General features: G+C 34.1%; 1 protein-coding gene across 4 annotated transcripts; it reads left to right on the top strand.

The window, feature by feature from the left end:
- The first annotated feature begins 1,500 nt into the window (after window positions 1-1,500).
- On the top strand, window positions 1,501-20,513 carry LOC128205442 (uncharacterized). 4 transcript variants are annotated; one of them, XM_052907076.1, is made up of 9 exons: window positions 1,501-2,095; window positions 4,739-4,817; window positions 5,242-5,418; window positions 8,640-8,681; window positions 10,349-10,468; window positions 12,985-13,110; window positions 14,812-14,931; window positions 16,813-17,009; window positions 19,760-20,513. In XM_052907076.1, the coding sequence occupies exons 1-9, from the start codon at window positions 1,760-1,762 to the stop codon at window positions 19,853-19,855; spliced, it is 1,293 nt and encodes a 430-aa protein (XP_052763036.1). In that variant the 5' UTR covers window positions 1,501-1,759; the 3' UTR covers window positions 19,856-20,513. The 4 variants fall into 4 exon arrangements, with proteins under 4 accessions (XP_052763036.1, XP_052763034.1, XP_052763038.1 ...); XM_052907074.1 differs by having other exon boundaries at window positions 8,640-8,768; XM_052907078.1 differs by lacking the exons at window positions 8,640-8,681; window positions 10,349-10,468.
- The last annotated feature ends 874 nt before the right edge of the window (window positions 20,514-21,387 follow it).

Genomic DNA, 21,387 nt, shown 5'->3' with positions numbered 1-21,387 from the left:
AAATGATTTTTCCGGCAGTTTTCAGAATATTGAGATTTGTTCTTTTGTGAAATTATATAACTCAATTGAAAGCATTGATGCCGAAATCAGTTGATTTTGAGTCAATAAAATAAAATAAGTCAAAGCAGTTTGTCTGTGAGAGTGTAGCTTTTAAGTATTTTATGATATGCTTTTATTATAGAGATGTATATGTGAAATACAAATAATATTTCAAATTCTCAAACAGTGAAAATATCAATTTGATATTTCACTGTTTTTAGTTTTAAGCCCGTTTTGTTTTCTATCCAAAACAAACATCAAGGCGCACAGAGCTGGTATTCAATATTGGTCTTAATTGGATATAAGAACGATGTAGCTAATCGGACTACTTGTTATTAATATTTGACCAATAGAGTGAATGAAGCCAATGATGTATAACCATAAGATTTACTTAAGTGGAATATTGGCTACCACCCCAGGGCTAGGACAACGACGATATCTTTTCCGAAACAACGTTACGTGCGCGTACAATGTGGTTTTTTTTTATAGTAAAATGAATAATAATAATAATAATAATAATAATAAAAATAATAATAATAATAATAATGATAATAAAAATAACAACAACAACAACAACAACAACAACAACAACAACAACAACAACAACAACAACAACAACAACAATAATAATAATAATAATAATAATAATAACAATAATAATAATAATAAAAATAATAATGATAAAAACATTTGTTTTAGTTTAAGATTGCAAAATAGTTCACCTCGTGAACACCAGAAGTAAATATTTCGGCACTCGTGAAATATAGCATTTGATGCTTACTCGGTGAAAAATATCACAATCTTACAATGGAACGAACAATTAAATATCATCAGGGCAATACTTTATGACGAAACATGAATATGACATTTGTTGTCATTTTAATTTATACAAAATTAATGAAAATGGTTATTTAAAGATGCGCTCTTACTCCCAAATAAAATTTACCACAGTTATTGATATTGTTTTAATAGTCCTTAAAGGATGAATAAATGTCTAAAACAATGGTTCTTATAAAGGATACCGAATTTAATTTGAAAGAAATGTTCATAAAACACGGTATTTCTTCCTAAGGAGACTATAGTTGATCATAGTAAATATTTTAGCATTCACCAATTATTAAATATTTTTGGGCTTTTTGCTGTTAAATACACGGTTACAATCTTGTTTTCAGTAATTAAAACATTTAGCAATTTTTAGAAAAAAAATGTGTTTTAACTTTCGTATTGAATGAAATCGCTTGCAATAACCTCTATATATTGCCGTGCTTTATATGCGCTTAGGATTAAGCTTATTTTTCATATGCATATTTTATTATCATTAGAGAATAATGTGCTTGTAAATTATTGATTTAGTTGATTTGCCAATTGTTCTGTTTTAAAATCAGTTTTACAAACCCTTGACACTCGATAATATAACAGAAATAAATTCCACATCGCTTATTTGAGTCATGTGGTCTTGTTCATAGTTTTGAATAAAATTGCCTGAATGTTTTAAACTTGTTATATAATGCATTGTAAAGCCAGTTGCCATCGAGGAATACAGGCTAACGCATTGCTTTCAAACTGCTGCTGAATAAAATAGTTAATATAAGATGCTAGCTCTTTTATTGTTTTGTTTCACGTTAAGTATTATTTAAGGGTTTACTTGGACACACACTGACTAGGACCAGAATTCTGGGAGCTTCGTAAAAAACAAATTCATTTAAACTATTTGTTAAACATGTATATCCGATCAATTATTTCATTGGAGATAATCATACAGATATATCTTGTAGTTTTGTACACAAAACTTGCGCTATTCTGTGGTTTAACTGAAGGACAGGACTTTGAATTTAAACAAGCTGGCTATGACAAAATTGATATCCCGAGTCCGAAAGTTTGGATACGCGATGTAAGTTTTGAAGTCTGCAGGGATGAATGTAAGGTCCGTCCATCTTGCACGGCCGTGAATTACCACACATTTGTCTTTCTGTGCGAACTGGACCTAGAGCCTAGTCCTGAAGTTGTTCCGACCACAGACAGAGGTCTACTCTACTGGATTAAAACGACCCTAGAGGTATTTAGCTTTATGATGTTTGAACATTTATAAAACCTTCAGGTAACAATATACATTTGGAACTCCTCGGCTATTTTTATCGAAAACAACCTCGGATGTATGCCGGTACATCAGTTGAAGTAGTTTGTATTTTTTTAATTTTATCGTTAATTAAATGTCGTGTTTTAGAGTTGTATTAATTAATCTTAGTTTCAATTGATTGCCAGTGAAGTGTATTATTGCAAACATAATTAAGATTCCAAAGAGTTAAGTCATAGCGTTTAACTGCTCAATAAAATTATTAAGCGATCTACTTCCAGCGGACAACTTAAACGTACCGCTTTTTAAGTGTGTAAACCGTCCAAATGCATCCGATGTTGTATTCGATAAAAATGGCCAAGGAGCTCCGAATGAGCCAAAAATTCCTACTCGTCTACATTACACTATTTCGTTGTTTTCCGTCCTTATAAGACAACGTTTCAAGTAAGGGAGCTGTCTTTCAGACTTAAGTATTTCAGTTCTACAAACACGTTTTTCATGGTTTTATCAGAATCTGAAAGTTATCTTTTAATACACCAATCACCACATACCTCTTTATTCTTAGTGTCATGTGTTGAAATGAACGGTTTCGTTTTTTTTTCTTCTTTTTTATTTGCCGCCTTTTGCCAAGTCGCATTTTAGTCTTTACATCTCTGAAATCATCCTAGAAACCCACTGGATATTATATATATAAAGACTTGCCAATATTTGGCATAACACAAGCCCTGACTGAGATTAGTTATCCTGAATATGGCAGTCGGTGAAATTGCTCATGTTTGCAATTCGAGATGGAAGACAAATTTACAATAGGAACTTATAAATGGCACTGCGGGGCAACCTGGAAGGTAAAAACACGGCCCATTTCCCCGGCTATCCCAGGTATAATCCGGACCTGGGGGCCGTGGTTACAATTGACTGGTGCATTACCAGAATGCTTTATGAACCTCAAGCTATCTCAAAAACCAATCCCAAAAGTTTAACTGCTACTCAGCTTGAGTATTTTATTCGCATTGATGCGAAGCGCATGGCTTATTATCATTTTTCGGAAATGTTTCTTTCATACTGCTTTCGGGTCTCTAATTGTCATAGGTTAATAAACTATTTTCGTCAACGTGAACTTTTAAGGACATTTTGATGTTCACAAGAATAGATTAAAAGTATATATTTTTGACAACAACGATTGTGAAAAAAATACATTTTAATTTAAATAAGTGGTGTTTTTTTTTTCAAACCGAATAAGATATTTACTCTTCTTTCCCGGTAGAAATAGAGTTAGAAAAAAATAACAATAATTCAGTTACGTTAACATCTCCTAATGCGGTGGAAGGTTCCGCTAGAAATTATGTTTAACTGTATAAGTATAGAACTGTAGATTGAAATGTGTGTTGTTCGTCATTAGATATAGTTAAAACATGCATTTCTCTCGAAATAAATTTCCATTTTGCTAATTTAGCAAACAATAATCCACTACCGTCCCTATAAATAGTGACCTTAGTTTCGTTAAAGCTGTACTCTTACAGATTTACCGTTTTGACAACTTTTTGTTTGTCTTGGAATGAGCAAATTTCTACGTAAATATCTGCGAACCAGTGATATAAGACTGCTGACGAAAGATCATATCACAGATTTTCATATTTCCGTTCGAAATTTGATTTGAAATGGCTAACGTGTTACTAACGGCTTAAGTAAAATGCATAACACATCATTTTTTTTAACTTAAATATGAAAGTCTGCGATCTGATTTTTTGCCAGCTGTCTTATATAACTGATTTCCATGCATTTTCGCATAAATTGGCTCGTTCCAAGACAACAGATAAAGAAGTTGTCAAAACGTTCAATCTGTGAGAGTGCAGCTTTTTATAAGTGTATAAAGTTTTTTTGAAAAGCAACTGAAGCAACATATAACAAGTTACTCTTGACATATGAAAAGATAATGGCGCACGTATCGTACGATCGCTCTTTCGAATGAATATTAATTTTATGAGTAGATATACTATTTTTATTTGAAACTAAGAGCTTTATTGGTCAGGTTTTGGAGTGTTTTGATATTAGAAAAAAAAATACAGTAACTTGATTAAAGGGACATAATATTTAAAAATGCACTCTTACTCCTAAATACGATTTACCACAATTAATACAATTGGTCTGATATACCAAAAGGATGAATACATGTCGATAACAATGGTTCTTATGAAGGATAGCGAGTTTAATTTGAAAGAAATTTGCAGAAAACATTGTATTTTGTACTATTGTTAGCACTCACCAATCTTTTAATATTGCTCCTTGATAATGCACCAGTAAATTGTTAGCACGCCCCCCCCCCAGGTCCGGGGAATAGCTGGGACTTTGACTTTTGGTCCAGCCAAGCCCGGGTAAAATCCCCGCCCTACGGAAACAAACTGCTGGTAAAATTCCCGCCAAATGCCCCCGCACCAAAGGGACCCTAGGTAAGGCCCATTCCCCGCTATCTTGGCGCGAAGACAAAACCATCGCATTCAACCGGCACTGCGGGGCAACCTGGAGGGTAAAAACGCGGCATATTTTTCCCCGACTATCCCCGGTATACCTCGGGACCTGGGGGCCGTGGTTACAATTGACTGGTGCATAAGATGTTTTATATTGTAGGACCAGATACAGTGTGGCACAGAATCATGTGGACGTGGCTTTGTATGCGATAAACAGAAGAACAAATGTGAAGTGAAAGGTAAGCTTATTGTCAGCTACTGCATGAAACTTTATTGCAATCAGAGACACTTAAATATTCATATTCGTGGATAAAATGACAATCGTATTTTAAATCCTATCTCATAATGTTTCTATGGAGTGGAGTACACACGTCTCATTTACATCTACCTGATTGATAAAGTGTTGAATAATTGATTTGCTTTATTTGCTGTTAATCCGGAGATCTAGTATACCATGTTTAAGCATGTACCTCATTGGTTTTATAACTAAAGTATCATATATGAAGTCCCATTGCTTAAAAATGCTTAACGTTAAGTTGGTGTTTACATTTTTTAAACATTAAAGAAGTTAAAAAAATACCACAATGAATTAAAAAGTTTGGCTTCCAGCAAACAAATTGATCTGTTTCGTCGATCAACAAAGACATTTAAATCAACTTTCAGAATGTGGAACGTTATCGATTCCAAATAGCACCGTCATCCTCGGCAACGTCAACGCAGTCGGAGCCAAGTTACAGATGCGGTGTAAGGACGAGTTTCTTGCACTAGGACCGGCATTCATCACTCTAACGTGTGGAACGAACGGCAATTGGAGTACAGACCGATTGGTTTGCATTAAAGGTATTTTATGACGCAAAAGGTTTAGAAAACGGATTGGAGCAAGCCCGTTTCGTATTTAAAATTTGATGGTAACCACGACAAGCAGGATTTGGTACTATGTAAACATTGTGTAAGTCGAGAGATACTTTGACGTCATATTTCACCGCCTATGTAATATTGACAATCAGACATATTTCTGCTCGTTGCAGTTTATATATTAGTTTTGACAGCTTTCGTTGACAGTAAACGACAAGCCAAGATGATAAATAACTTACAACGAACCTGTTCATAGCCAAAAACACTTAACACACAACACGGACATACATACCGCATGCTTAACACTACGAACATACCACAGATGCATTAAAATATGGAAATAGAAAATCCTTGTTACATAAAAGAAACGTAATTTTGGAATGGAATTTAGTGCTTATATATTCTCACCTACCAAGTACCATGTATTGAAAACCATCAGATACGCGCTGCGAATATCTAAGTTATATGGCAAATTATGGTGGGTGTTTCAAATACTCTCCCACTTTCCGATTGTTCTCCTGGAATGTACGTCTGTCTTCTGTAGATGCTTGTGCGTACCGGTGAAAATGAAGCTGTGATTACGTAGACCTCTACTATCGGTACAACGAAGACGGTCTCGGTATGCCGTCTTGTGGCCACTTGTTCTCGTAGGGACTTGGTCTACCATGTACCAATGCATACATATAAATGATGATTCTTTAATACACTATACAATCTATAAACATATTTTGTATCTAAACAACTTAAAGTCATGAGTGTATGGTTCTAGTTTGTTATGAAAATGACCTAAAACGCATCGTTACACGCTTTTTGGTTCATAGAAACAGCTTTCTTCCGTACTATGGATGTAATCATATTTAGAACATAACTCACCGTCGTTTATGGTGTATCTACAACATTAAATACTTATTACTCTGTTTTGATTTGTGTGTACGACAAGATGTAAGGCTCTCCGCCCTAGGTGCGTATTAACTAACGTCTGAGATTAAGCCTTAGAAAGACTAAACACATTTATTTTGTAAAAATGCTCTTATAGAAATTGAAATTGAAAAGATTGTGAAAATGATGTATATCATATGCTACAAATAATCTGGTCTACAATCAGGCAGAATTCCTTTGTTAACATTAGTTATACTATATCATAGATATGATAAAGCATTTAAGAATTCAGTTTTCTGAGCCTGAGTCTGAAAGTCAGGCTCGAGAAATAAGTGAATACGGGCGCTGGACAACAGTATGCAGTAGAAAGGGAAATCCGGCTGGAGAAGACATTTTGTATTTATAAAATCTGACATAAAATACTTATCATAGATCTACTCGCAATTGTTTGCTAACATGCATTGCTTTAGAATGTGCATGTTTTGTCCTCATAAGTTCGTACATGTAGTTAATATATGCTACTGTCTTGGGGTTTGGGAAAATGAATATAGTGCAACGCCGTAATATTTACACCTTAACTTCCATTCCTTAATTGAACGGCCTTTTGGCAGTTGCCAATATTTCCCGATGAACTCAACATCTTTGGATATGTTAAGACCAAGAATCATCGCATTTAACATAAATTGAAAATTGTAGGCCACTTTAATAATCATGTTGAAATATGTTCATTTATTATATGATGTGAAATGTATTGATGTCATAAGCGTTTTAATTTAACTTAAAATGGTTTGAAGTGATAAGATTTTCCCGCGATTTTGTGACGTTATATGACGTTATATGATAAACTATTCCCGGTAACGGTCGTGTAATTCTATTTTTGGATGGGTGAGAAAGAATGAAATTATGAATTTTTAACGATTTTGGAAAGAATTAATGAACTATTGGTGAAAATATAATTAATGATTTGGTAACTGATATCATTATCGGGGATATGAACGCAGTTGGGCTTGTAAAAGTCAGCGTGTAGTCCTTCGGACACATTTCACTTTAACAAGCCTAACTGCGCTCATACCCCATATAGGGAGAAATGGAAGATACCACTTCTTCTTCACCTGTCCACTAAATCATGCTCAAATACATCATGTATTCGACAAGGTAAGTGGTATCAGGCCTCTGTCTTTTGAAATTCTATTGCTAGATTCAAAAGAAACCACATATCATACAAATAAAACCATATTCAACAACGTTTAGCACTATTTTCATGCACAGCACTACTGTCGTCAATGTTAACGTTTCTGATTTTGTTTTTTATTTCAATATTATGTACGCAGAGCAAAAGCTAAATTACCATTTGCCTGAATATTTTATTTTAAAAAGAAATACGTTTCTGATTTTTATTTCAATACTATATATGCAGAGCTTTACTTTATTTACCATTTGCCTGAACATTATATTTTAAGTGGAAATTGCAAAATATGGGGTCGGACAACAGGAACAGTTTTGTCAAGGATGTTTGGTAAATTTAGCAGAAATAGCTACATTTTACGAAAGGCGGGTTGAAGCCATTGTAAATTGAATTGTTTGAAGTGTGCAGTAACAATATGTGTTCAAAGAAAATCCTTTGTATGTTGTTTGATGTTTGTTGTTGATGTCTATTAAATAAAATTATTCAGTTTGAACATATCAAAAAACGTCGCCATCATAATTTTGTCAAACAGTTTTATTACTTCCATGAGCAGTTTTGTCGAGCTTTATTATACAAAACGACGCCTTTGTTATTTTATAACTCCAATAACTCCAATTCATTAGCATAATACTTGAGACAGATTGCTCTCCCTTTATATGTTCGAACTGATGTTATGATGAACGATTATAATCGAACATTGATTGGTTGGGCCTGAAATGAGCAACAATCGCTTGTATTCGGTCATAATCGATCATCGATTCAACTAGCGAGTTGTTTTTCTTCTTTCCCTTTCATTATTTACGTTTGGTTAATTTCCGCCAATTTTCTCCATTGAGTTCATTTATGCATTCGGAAGTGTTCAGTTGTTTTCGTTAACAATATGGCCAAAACAAACTGAAAATAACTTCAAAACATACACATAAAGTAAACATAGTTAAGGATTACAATTATTGTACAGAAATAAAACTAAAATTAAAGTATTGTCAAAAAACGATTGTACTATCAATTATCAGTTACTTGAGTGGAACCGATTATCGAGAGTCAAAATAGAACTGATTCCCAACACTAGTTTGAACGGACTTGAACATTTAATGAAGTGCTGAACGTATGTTTTAAAGTAGTTAATGTTGTTTTGTTTAAGATCCTGAATGCAAGGGGCAGTTCGAAGTTTGCACCCAGATTGGTAACTATGATGGCTGTAACAGCAACGATGAACTTGGCGAGTGTTTCTGCAAACACGCAGTCAATGAAACTGACAAAAACAAATGTTGTATGTTTTTTTTTCATATTCGACTAATAAAACATTGAAAATTGCAAGGACAATTAAGGCCAGTAGTAAACCATTAAACGGTGATCCTGTTGAGAGGTTTATAAGTGAATACTTGATGGATGTAGACGATTATTTTTAATGTATTATGTTTGACACATTTGATTTTAATGATGAAAAACCGAGCATATGATTCGTGTACAGTAGAAAAAGTCATTTATGAACTGAGTTTTAATTAATAGATACATTGCTAAAAATTATCCGGTTAAAAAGCGCACATATATTGCTGATATATTTATATCTGTAAACAAATATTGTCTTTTAATTGACCATTAAAGTCAAATGACTTTTACAGAATAATGCATTGAAATGAAATATTTTTGCATCTATTAAGTGCAGCCTGTATTGTGCCCTTTAACCTATATTGTGCCCCATTAACCTATATTATGCACCATTAACCTATATTGTGCCCCATTAACCGATATTGTGCCCCATTAACCGATATTGTGCCCCATTAACCTATATTGTGCCCCATTAACCTATATTATGCACCATTAACCTATATTGTGCCCCATTAACCTATATTGTGCCCCATTAACCTATATTGTGCCCCATTAACCGATATTGTGCCCCATTAACCTATATTATGCACCATTAACCTATATTGTGCCCCATTAACCTATATTATGCACCATTAACCTGTATTGTGCCCCATTAACCGATATTGTGCCCCAATTAACCTATATTGTGCCCCATTAACCGATATTGTGCCCCATTAACCTATATTATGCCCCATTAACCGATATTGTGCCCCATTAACCTATATTGTGCCCCATTAACCGATATTGTGCCCCATTAACCGATATTGTGCCTCTTTAATCTAGATTGTGCCCCGTTAACCAATATTGTGCCCCAGTAACATAAATTGTGCCCAATTAACCTAAATTATGCAACCATTAACCTTTAGTGTGCTCCCTTAACCTAAATAATGCCCCATTAACCTATACTGTATCTCGTTAACATATATGGTGTCATAGTTAATGAATGACTAAATGCTCTTATACATGGTGGATTAATTGGTTTATACATATTTTATTATTTAAAGAACAAACATATGTAAAAGTACACAAAATAATCAAGATAAGGATTGGGCTGGAAGATGATAAACAACTTATGAGAGCCGTTTCTAACAGTTAATGAATTGCGAAATGTGAGCCTATCATGGCTTTTCAGATAATACAATTTAACCCATGTAAGTTTTTATATGTGGGTTCAATTGTTATTATACATTGTTGTGATATTTGGAATCAATGCCACTCACATAACTCAACAAGAACACACTCTCTCTCGGAAACAGACAACAATGATATACTGAAAAAAATATTTCTTTACAGTATATCACTGTTGTCTATATCTTTGTTTGCCTTTTTAAGTTTGTTTCATACATTTATTTTAAAATAATAACGTCCACCAGGAAATTTATTAACTGTGCCATATCCAATCTAAACGCATTATTGTTGCAAATGATATAATATTCATTAATAAGCTATCCTTAAGAATGATATTTTGAATGTCATTTTCAGGCGAAGAGTGCAGCAATGAGAAAGAAGAGAAATGTTGTACGGACAGTGACATGGATTGTGGGACGGCGAACATAGGCGAATGCTTTTGCGAGTTTGGGAGAAATTCTTCTGGAAAATGCTGTCAGTTTGATATTCAAACGTATCTTAAGAGAACAAAACAAACACGTTGATTTAAATTTGATGAAATGTACTAACTGGAAATAATTACATGAAATGCATTTATTAACGTGTTATAACAGCAAAACAACGGCTCATTTTCATAATGCGTTTTGTCTGGTTGGCTGAAAAGTGACGCTTGTATATATTTAACATTTCTTAACTAAAAAACGACAAAAAAAACTGTATACATTAACAGTTTTTAATTGTCAATTATGCGCCACTATAAGAAGCGCGTCTGCCACTAATGCGTCACTATAAGAAACGCGACTGCCACTTTTGCAAATAATAACTTACACGCCCCTATAAGGAAGCGAATGCCTGCAACGCACCAAAGGAATGGACGCAATTGGCCAATTATGTGTCACTGTAAAGTAAGCGAAGACCACTTGCGCACCACTGTCAAATAGACATACACGAATGCCAGTTATACATAAATGTAAGGTAAGTTAAGACCTTAAATCACAATTAGGAAAGTGAAGGCCACTGATACACCACTGTAAGGTAGGTGAATGCATCCGGTCACAGTTAGGGATGTGAAGGCCACTGATAAACCACTGTTAGGTAAGTGAATGCATCCGGTCACCGTTAGGGATGTGAAGGTCACGGATACACCACTGTAAGTGAATGCATCCGGTCACCGTTAGGGATGTGAAGGCTACTGATACACCATTGTAAGCTAAGTGAATGCATCCGGTCACCGTTAGGGATGTGAAGGCTACTGATACACCACTGTTAGGTAAGTGAATGCATCCGGTCACCGTGAGGGATGTAAAGGCCACTGATACACCACTGTAAGGTAAGTGAAGGCATCCAGTCACCGTTAGGGATGTGAAGGTCACTGATACATTACTGTAAGGTAGGTTAAGGCATTCAGTCACCGTTAGGGATGTGAAAGTCACTGATACACCATTGTTAGGTAGGTGAAGGCCACTGATACACCACTGTAAGGTAAGTGAGCGCATCCGATCACCGTTAGGGATGTGAAGGCCACTGATACACCACTGTAGAGTAAGAGTGTAATTTTATTTTTGGATGGGTGAGAAAGAATGAAATTATGAATTTTTAACGATTTTGAAAAGAATTAATGAACTATTGGTGAAAATATAATTAATGATTTGGTAACTGATATCATTATCGGGGATATGAATGCAGTTGGGCTTGTAAAAGTCAGCGTGTAGTCCTTCGGACACATTTTACTTTAACAAGCCTAACTGCGCTCATACCCCATATAGGGAGAAATGGAAGATACCACTTCTTTTCACCTGTCCACTAAATCATGCTCAAATACATCATGTATTTGACAAGGTTAGTGTTATCAGGCTTCTGTCTTTTGAAATTCTATTGCTAGATTCAAAAGAAACCACATATCATACAAATAAAACCATATTCAACAACGTTTAGCACTATTTTCATGCACAGCACTACTGTCGTCAATGTTAACGTTTCTGATTTTGTTTTTTATTTCAATATTATGTACGCAGAGCAAAAGCTAAATTACCATTTGCCTAAACATTTTATTTTAAAAAGAAATACGTTTCTGATTTTTATTTCAATACTATATATGCAGAGCTTTACTTTATTTACCATTTGCCTGAACATTATATTTTAAGTGGAAATTGCAAAATATGGGGTCGGACAACAGGAACAGTTTTGTCAAGGATGTTTGGTAAATTTAGCAGAAATAGCTACATTTTACGAAAGGCGGGTTGAAGCCATTGTAAATTGAATTGTTTGAAGTGTGCAGTAACAATATGTGTTCAAAGAAAATCCTTTGTATGTTGTTTGATGTTTGTTGTTGATGTCTATTAAATAAAATTATTCAGTTTGAACATATCAAAAAACGTCGCCATCATAATTTTGTCAAACAGTTTTATTACTTCCATGAGCAGTTTTGTCGAGCTTTATTATACAAAACGACGCCTTTGTTATTTTATAACTCCAATAACTCCAATTCATTAGAATAATACTTGAGACAGATTGCTCTCCCTTTATATGTTCGAACTGATGTTATGATGAACGATTATAATCGAACATTGATTGGTTGGGCCTGAAATGAGCAACAATCGCTTGTATTCGGTCATAATCGATCATCGATTCAACTAGCGAGTTGTTTTTCTTCTTTCCCTTTCATTATTTACGTTTGGTTAATTTCCGCCAATTTTCTCCATTGAGTTCATTTATGCATTCGGAAGTGTTCAGTTGTTTTCGTTAACAATATGGCCAAAACAAACTGAAAATAACTTCAAAACATACACATAAAGTAAACATAGTTAAGGATTACAATTATTGTACAGAAATAAAACTAAAATTAAAGTATTGTCAAAAAACGATTGTACTATCAATTATCAGTTACTTGAGTGGAACCGATTATCGAGAGTCAAAATAGAACTGATTCCCAACACTAGTTTGAACGGACTTGAACATTTAATGAAGTGCTGAACGTATGTTTTAAAGTAGTTAATGTTGTTTTGTTTAAGATCCTGAATGCAAGGGGCAGTTCGAAGTTTGCACCCAGATTGGTGACTATGATGGCTGTAACAGCAACGATGAACTTGGCGAGTGTTTCTGCAAACACGTCAATGAAACTGACAAAAACAAATGTTGTATGTAATTTGTTTTCTTATTCGACTAATAAAACATTGAAAATTGCAAGGACAATTAAGGCCAGTAGTAAACCATTAAACGGTGATCCTGTTGAGAGGTTTATAAGTGAATACTTGATGGATGTAGACGATTATTTTTAATGTATTATGTTTGACACATTTGATTTTAATGATGAAAAACCGAGCATATGATTCGTGTACAGTAGAAAAAGTCATTTATGAACTGAGTTTTAATTAATAGATACATTGCTAAAAATTATCCGGTTAAAAAGCGCCAATATATTGCTGATATATTTATATCTGTAAACAAATATTGTCTTTTAATTGACCAGTAAAGTCAAATGAGTTTTACAGAATAATGCATTGAAATGAAATATTTTTGCATCTATTAAGTGCAGCCTATATTGTGCCCTTTAACCTATATTATGCACCATTAACCTATATTGTGCCCCATTAACCGATATTGTGCCCCATTAACATATAGTGTGCCCCATTAACCGATATTGTGCCCCATTAACCGATATTGTGCCCCATTAACCTATATTGTGCCCCATTAACCGATATTGTGCCACATTAACCGATATTGTGCCCCATTAACCGATATTGTGCACCATTAACCTATATTGTGCCCCATTAACCTATATTGTGCCACATTAACCGATATTGTGCCACATTAACCGATATTGTGCCCCATTAACCTATAGTGTGCCCCATTAACCTAAATTGTGCCCCATTAACCGATAGTGTGCACCATTAACCGATATTGTGCCCCATTAACCGATATTGTACACCATTAACCTATATTGTGCCCCATTAACATATATTATGCACCATTAACCTATAGTATGCACCATTAACCTATATTGTGCCCCATTAACCTATAGTATGCACCATTAACCTATATTATGCACCATTAACCTATATTGTGCCCCATTAACCTATATTGTGCACCATTAACCTATATTGTGCCCCATTAACCGATATTGTGCCTTTTTAATCTAGATTGTGCCCCGTTAACCAATATTGTGCCCCAGTAACATAAATTGTGCCAAATTAACCTAAATTATGCAACCATTAACCTTTAGTGTGCTCCCTTAACCTAAATAGTGCCCCATTAACCTATACTGTATCTCGTTAACATATATGGTGTCATAGTTAATGAATGACTAAATGCTCTTATACGTGGTGGATTAATTGGTTTATACATATTTTATTATTTAAAGAACAAACATATGTAAAAGTACACAAAATAATCAATATAAGGATTGGGCTGGAAGATGATAAACAACTTAAGAGAGCCGTTTCTAACAGTTAATGAATTGCGAAATGTGAGCCTATCATGGCTTTTCAGATAATACAATTTAACCCATGTAAGTTTTTATATGTGGGTTCAATTGTTATTATACATTGTTGTGATGTTTGGAATCAATGCCACTCACATAACTCAACAAGAACACACTCTCTCTCGGAAACAGACAACAATGATATACTGAAAAAAATATTTCTTTACAGTATATCACTGTTGTCTATATCTTTTTTTGCCTTTTTAAGTTTGTTTCATACATTTATTTAAAAATAATATTGTCCACCAGGAAATTTATTAACTGTGGCATATCCAATTTAAACGCATTATTGTTGCAAATGATATAATATTCATTAATAAAATATCCTTAAGAAAGATATTTTGAATGTCATTTTCAGGCGAAGAGTGCAGCGATGACGACAAAGAGAAATGTTGTACGGACAGTGACATGGATTGTGGGATGGCGAACATAGGCGAATGCTTTTGCAAGTTTGGGGAAGATCCTTCTGGGACATGCTGTCAGTTTGATATTCAAACGCATCTTAAGAGTACAAAACAAACACGTTGATTTAAATTTGATAAAATGTACTTATTGGAAGTAATGACATGAAATGCATTTATTCAAAAGGTAATACAGTAGTAACACAACGGCTCATTTTCATAATGCGTTTTGTCTGGTTGGCTGAAAAGTGACGCTTGTATACATTAAACATATCTTAACTGAACCACGACAAAAAACGGTATACAGTAACAGTTTTTAATTGCCACTTATGCGCCACTATAAGAAACGCGACTGCCACTTTTGCAAATAATAACTTACACGCCCCTATAAGGGAAGCGAATGCATGCAACGCACCAAAGTAAGGGACGCAATTGGACAATTATGTGTCACTGTAAAGTAAGCGAAGACCACTAACGCACCACTGTCAAAAACACATACACGAATGCCAGTTATACATAAATGTAAGGTAAGTTAAGGTCTTAAATAACAATTAGGGGAGTGAAGGCCACTGATACACAACTGTAATGTAAGAGAAGGCATTCAGTCACAGTTAGGGATGTGGATGCCACTGATACACCACTGTAATGTAAGAGAAGGCATCCAGTCACAGTTAGGGATGTGGAGGCCACTGATACACCACTGCAATGTAATAGAAGGCATTCAGTCACAGTTAGGGATGTGAAGGCCACTGATACACTACTGTAAGGTAAGAGAAGGCATTCAGTCACAGTTAGGGATGTGAAGCCACTGATACACCACTGTAATGTAAGAGAAGGCATTCAGTCATCGTTAGGGATGTGAAGGCCACTGATACACCACTGTTATGTAATAAAAGGCATTCAGTCACAGTTGGGGATGTGAAGGCCACTGATACACCACTGTAATGTAAGAGAAGGCATTCAGTCACAGTTAGGGATGTGAAGGCCACTGATACACCATTGTAATGTAAGAGAAAGCATTCAGTCACAGTTATGGATGTGAAGGCCACTGATACACCACTGTTATGTAAGAGAAGGCATTCAGTCACAGTTATGGATGTGAAGGCCACTGATACACCACTGTTATGTAAGAGAAGGCATTCAGTCACAGTTATGGATGTGAAGGCCACTGATACACAACTGTAATGTAAGAGAAGGCATTCAGTCACCGTTAGGGATGTGAAGGCCACTGATACACCACTGTAAGATAGGTGAAGGCATTCGTACACAGATAGTGATGTGATGGCCACTGATACACCACTGTAAGATAGGTGAAGGCATTTAGTCACCGTTAGGAATGTGAAGGTCACTGATAAATCACTGTAAGGTAGGTGAATGCCATTTTACTCCAGTAAGGCAAGTAGTTAAGGATACACACGTGCAGTTAAAGTAAGGAGAGGCAATGTTACTATGATACCACTGCAAAGAGGGAAGGACACTGATGCACTAAAGTTATGAAAGCGATTGTTACGTACATTTTTTGGTAACAGCAGAAATGAGCTTTATAAAGAAAATAATACAGGAGAGTGTTGATATACAAAACAGTAAAAGCTGTCTTATAATTTTACATCTTTTTCCTGTATTTTTGATTTAATCATTTCACCAAGGATAATATTCGACAAGGCAGCGTAAAAATCCATAAAAGCATCGTTAACTTTGAAGCATGTTTATTTCAGATAAGACACCATCGTTTTAGTGCTGTCCGAGTAGTTTGACATGCAACTACATATACACACTTCTTATATCTATATTCTGTTGTTTTTAGCTACATGTATCAACAATGTATTCTATACGAACGGCTTATTTTGCTCTGCATTCAACAGGTCGTTTATCCTAGGTACAGCAACTATTTGAAACATGTAGCACATACGTTAGTGAGCCAGATACAGATCATAGTTATTTTACATTTTACCATTCAGTCTCGGGACATGTGATTATATGCGAGGACAATAGCAGTTCCGTCGAATGTCCTCTTGGCAAAAATATATCTGTGTACGACGCCTACTACGGACGGACACACGACAATACTGTCTGTTTCCATCCAGCCACTACCGACCAGAACTGTCGCGCAGATAACTCAACCGAAATGATCAAGACTGATTGCAACGACAAACAGGTAGATAAGTATTTGAGTTTATGTGTATTTAAGAATGTGAACTCCGGACAGATATGAACCTAGGAGGAATCACCATCAAGTACCCAGTCAGGCGTGCTCCTGTTATAGCTTTAAAAACAACTGGGCTTTTCGTCTTTGCAATAAAGTGTATAACTCAAAAGCTTTGATTGAATTTTCTTGCGTACCGGACAAATTTCATCAGAGATATAACCATTGTTTTTTCACTCTACATGGAAGATGAGACAGGCGCAAGCACGTGTTAACTTAATATATTTTAATACAAATGTAAATAACTTGATACCTAGAATCAAATTGAATTTAATTAATTTCTATAATGTAATGTTTGATTAATCGTATGTCTCACTTTGATGTATAATTCAGTAAAGTCAATTGTCGATGCATTCTTATGTCGCACTATTAATTATTCTTGTGTTATATTCAAATTGTGTGGCATCATAATATCGCACTCTTATGTTTCCTAGCGTTATATGTATTGTTTGACGCATCATTATGCGTTACTCTTATTTATACTTGTGGGTTCACTCTTATTTACCGTTTTGTTGTTTTGAGTTTGTGAGACATTATAATATCTAACTCGTATTTATCCCGGATTTATTGTTAGTTTAAGTTTTAGGCATAATGATAGAGGATCTGCCAAGGATCGTCATATAATACACTGCTTTATTCAACTTGTTATGGAAATATCTAAGCAAGCGATTCTTTGGTGGGCTAACTAACATATATAACAAGCATGCGGAGTAATATTTTTTCTGACCAATTGACATAGAGCATGTGTAATACAGAAAAAATACGTGATTCCTATTATTAAACCGAAAGGATGCCGTTTAGCCGTATATCATGTGGTACATCATAATTTCTCACTTATTTATTCTTGCGTTGTATTTAATACTAAACTTTTGACGAATCAGAAAATCTCGCTATTATTTATCCTTGTATAATACTTATGTTTGACGCACTATAATGTCTCACTCTTATTCATCTTGTATTGTACAAATGTTTGACACATCATGATGTCTGACTCTTATTTATCTTTTGTACATGTACTTATGTTTCACGCACTTGAATGTCTCACCTTATTTATATTGTATTATACTTATGTTTGACGCGTCAAAATGTCTGACTCTGATTTATATTGTGTTATACTTATGTTTGACGAATAAAATCTCTGACTCTTATTTATATTGTATTATACTTATGTTTGACGAATCAAGATGTCTGACTCTTATTTATTTTGAATTAAACTTATGTTTGACGAATCAAAATGTGTGACTCTTATTTAAATTGTATTATAATTATGTTTGACGAATCAAGATGTTTGACTCTTATTTATTTTGAATTATACTTATGTTTGACGAATAAAATGTCTGACTCTTATTTAAATTGTATTATAATTATGTTTGACGAATCAAGTTGTCTGACTCTTATTTATTTTGAATTATACTTATGTTTGACTTATCAAAATGGCTGATTTTTATTTATCTTGTATTAAACTTCAGTTTGGCACATCAAAATGTCTGACACTTTTTTAACTTGTACTAGCTTATGTTAAACGCATAATAATATCTGACTCTTATTTATCCTTGTATAGTAATTATGTTTCACGCACTTTAATGTCTGACTCTTATTTATAATGCATAATACTTATGTTTGACGTATCAAAATGTCTGATTCTTATTTATTTTGTATAATACTTATGTTTGATGCTACATAATGTCTGACTCTTATTTATCTTGTAGTAAACTTATGTTTGACGCATCATAATATCTGACTCTTATTTATCCTTGTATAGTAATTATGTTTCACGCATTTTTATGTCTGACTCTTATTTATAATGCATAATACTTATGTTTGACGTATCAAAATGTCTGATTCTTATTTATTTTGTAAAATACTTATGTTTGATGCTACATAATGTCTGACCCTTATTTATCTTGTAGTATACTTCTGTTTGACGCATCATTAAGTCTCACTCTTTTATTTATCTTGTATTATACTTATGTTTGACGCATCATAATGTCTTACTTTTTTATATGGGGGCATCATAGTATCTCACGTTTTTATCCTTGCGTTATATTTATGTTTGGTTCATCAAAATGTTTCAGTCTGATGTATCTTCTTCTTCTGATTAAAAATAAGTATTTTCATATCTAATAACAGCTATTTTTCTCAAGCATTTTCAGAATCTAGTAAACGTTTTAAAGAAAGTTTAGCACATGGCCAACAGTATAAAAGAAGAGGGAGGAGATTGTATTGTATATTGTTTATCGACTAGATATTGCACAATTGTTATATAGGTGTTTTTTTTTTTTTTTCTCTACTGTTAACATAATTTATTCTGTGTTCATTCAAATAGCTTCTGTATCTGTTAAGGTATTTAACACAATGATCACCTTGTTTATTTTATTTGCTTATATTCATTATTTCGTTCATAAATAACCATTTGACAATAGTTTATATTCATCCTATCAATATATATACATGTTTATCCACTAAATACCTTTGTATGTGTGTCGTCTGATTATATTTGTATCTTCATCATTGGAGGCAATAAAGTATTGAATTGACGTGTATATAGCAAAGTACATGCATTTCGTTTCATAATGAAATACCATCGTTTGAATCAAACTTTTGCACAGAAAACCATGTTAGATTATTTGTTAATATTTGTTGATGAATTTGAATGACAGTATAATTCTAATACTATTTTATCTATATTTTTGTTTCAATAGGAATGCAAGTTGGAGGCAAAATTTGTCCATTTTGGTGATCCATGCCCAGGAACCTACAAATACATTGAAGTGAAATTCTTCTGTGTTGGGGCATAAAACAGCCGGTTTATGACTATGTACAAGTGAAAACAGTAACTGCGCACACAAATAACTGTCTGAAAATGGTAGAGACCATTCGGAACTCCTCGGTCGTTTATATCGAAAACAACCTCGGATGTAAATGGACGGTTAACAATGTTAGAAATCGGTACACTTTAACTCCGCTGCAAGTAGATTGCGTATAATCTAATTTAGCAGTTAAACTTTATGACTTAACTGTTGGGAAATTATGTTTGCAATAATACACTTCACTGGCAATCAATTTAAACACAGTTACTTGTTTCTACAAATACAAGCTAAAACACAATATTTATTTAACTATAAATCAAAATTTTACGAACTACTTCTACTGATGTACCGACAAACATCCGAGGTTGTTTTCGATACAAATGGCCGAGGAGTTCCGAATTGGTTAAAACAAATCAAGATATATTTGATATTTTTATCATTTAAAGTATAGGTAAACACGGATAAGTTTGTCTGCTTTGTGACTTTATCCCGCTGCTATATATAACCAAAAACATCCAAATCAAATGTGATAAAATTTTAATCTTCATCGAATTATGCATGATATGTGTTTGTTCAAGAGGATGAGTTGTGATATTTACATTATTTTCTATGGCTGGAAATAAAATCTTATGCTGTTTGGTGTGAACTTGAACTTGATTTGTTTTTTGTTTTTATACATCATCTCCAAGTTATTTTTCTAGGCTACTATCATTGTCCATGTAGTTTATGTAGCATAAATTATTTTACTATTAACAAATTAGTTTGTATTGTATGCTTAACTTACAAGTGATTGTTTAATTATTTTCCTAGATTTCAATTTCGTTTTTAAGAACAAAAGTAAATCTGATTAAACCAGAACTCCTATTGAAGTGACAGTAACGAGGGCTGTCCAGGTAAATCGTAGACTTTGTTTATATTTCGTTCGTACAAATACACTGAAACATACAAAAAGTGATAAACAAAGATTTGCACTTATGGAAAACGTATAACGATGCAACTTAAAGATGATATCTTTGTGTTCGTGTAACGCCCGCAAAGATGCGGTTACTTTAAGACCGTAACATAAATGGATGCATATCAAAGGTTTAAATCATTGTTAAACACACATGTCAAATGGATATTACTGCTGAAGATAATGACTTAAATGACTAGGGTTTCAAAGTGCACATGTCATTATACTGGTAGAAGTACATGTTTATAATAGTATAACACCAGTATAGAAAGTGATCCCCGGAAAATGTGGACGTCATCTAGAGGGGCGGCGCGTGTAAATGCCATTTAATTTTGTTATCATTTTTGCCAGCATTTCGGTTTGAGACACATTTATGACATGTAAATAAGAATTTGAGATATAGATTTACTTAATTACATTAATGCTGCTTTCAGTGCTTCTGTCATTAGTCACATATACGGATTATATATATTGTTTGCGCTCGCTAGCGCCCATAGGCGGCATGCGCCTCGACTACTGTGATCTGGTCTATATGTTGGTAGGGACCACCTGGTTACTCACAATATCC

Source organism: Mya arenaria, chromosome 10 (genome assembly GCF_026914265.1).
Source record: "Mya arenaria isolate MELC-2E11 chromosome 10, ASM2691426v1".
In the NCBI taxonomy this organism is placed as follows: domain Eukaryota; kingdom Metazoa; phylum Mollusca; class Bivalvia; order Myida; family Myidae; genus Mya; species Mya arenaria.
Note: the sequence above shows the minus strand (reverse complement) of the source record. Positions and strands in the feature narration are given on the sequence as shown.

What these genes read in the sequence shown, in the direction of transcription:
- LOC128205442 (XM_052907074.1), top strand. Translation starts at nt 1,760, where the DNA reads ATGTATATCCGATCAATTATTTCATTGGAGATAATCATACAGATATAT. An exon ending in GGATTAAAACGACCCTAGAG is followed by an intron (nt 2,096 to 4,738) that starts GTATTTAGCTTT and finishes TTTATATTGTAG; the next exon opens with GACCAGATACAGTGTGGCAC. An exon ending in AAATTCTTCTGGAAAATGCT is followed by an intron (nt 10,469 to 12,984) that starts GTCAGTTTGATA and finishes GTTTTGTTTAAG; the next exon opens with ATCCTGAATGCAAGGGGCAG.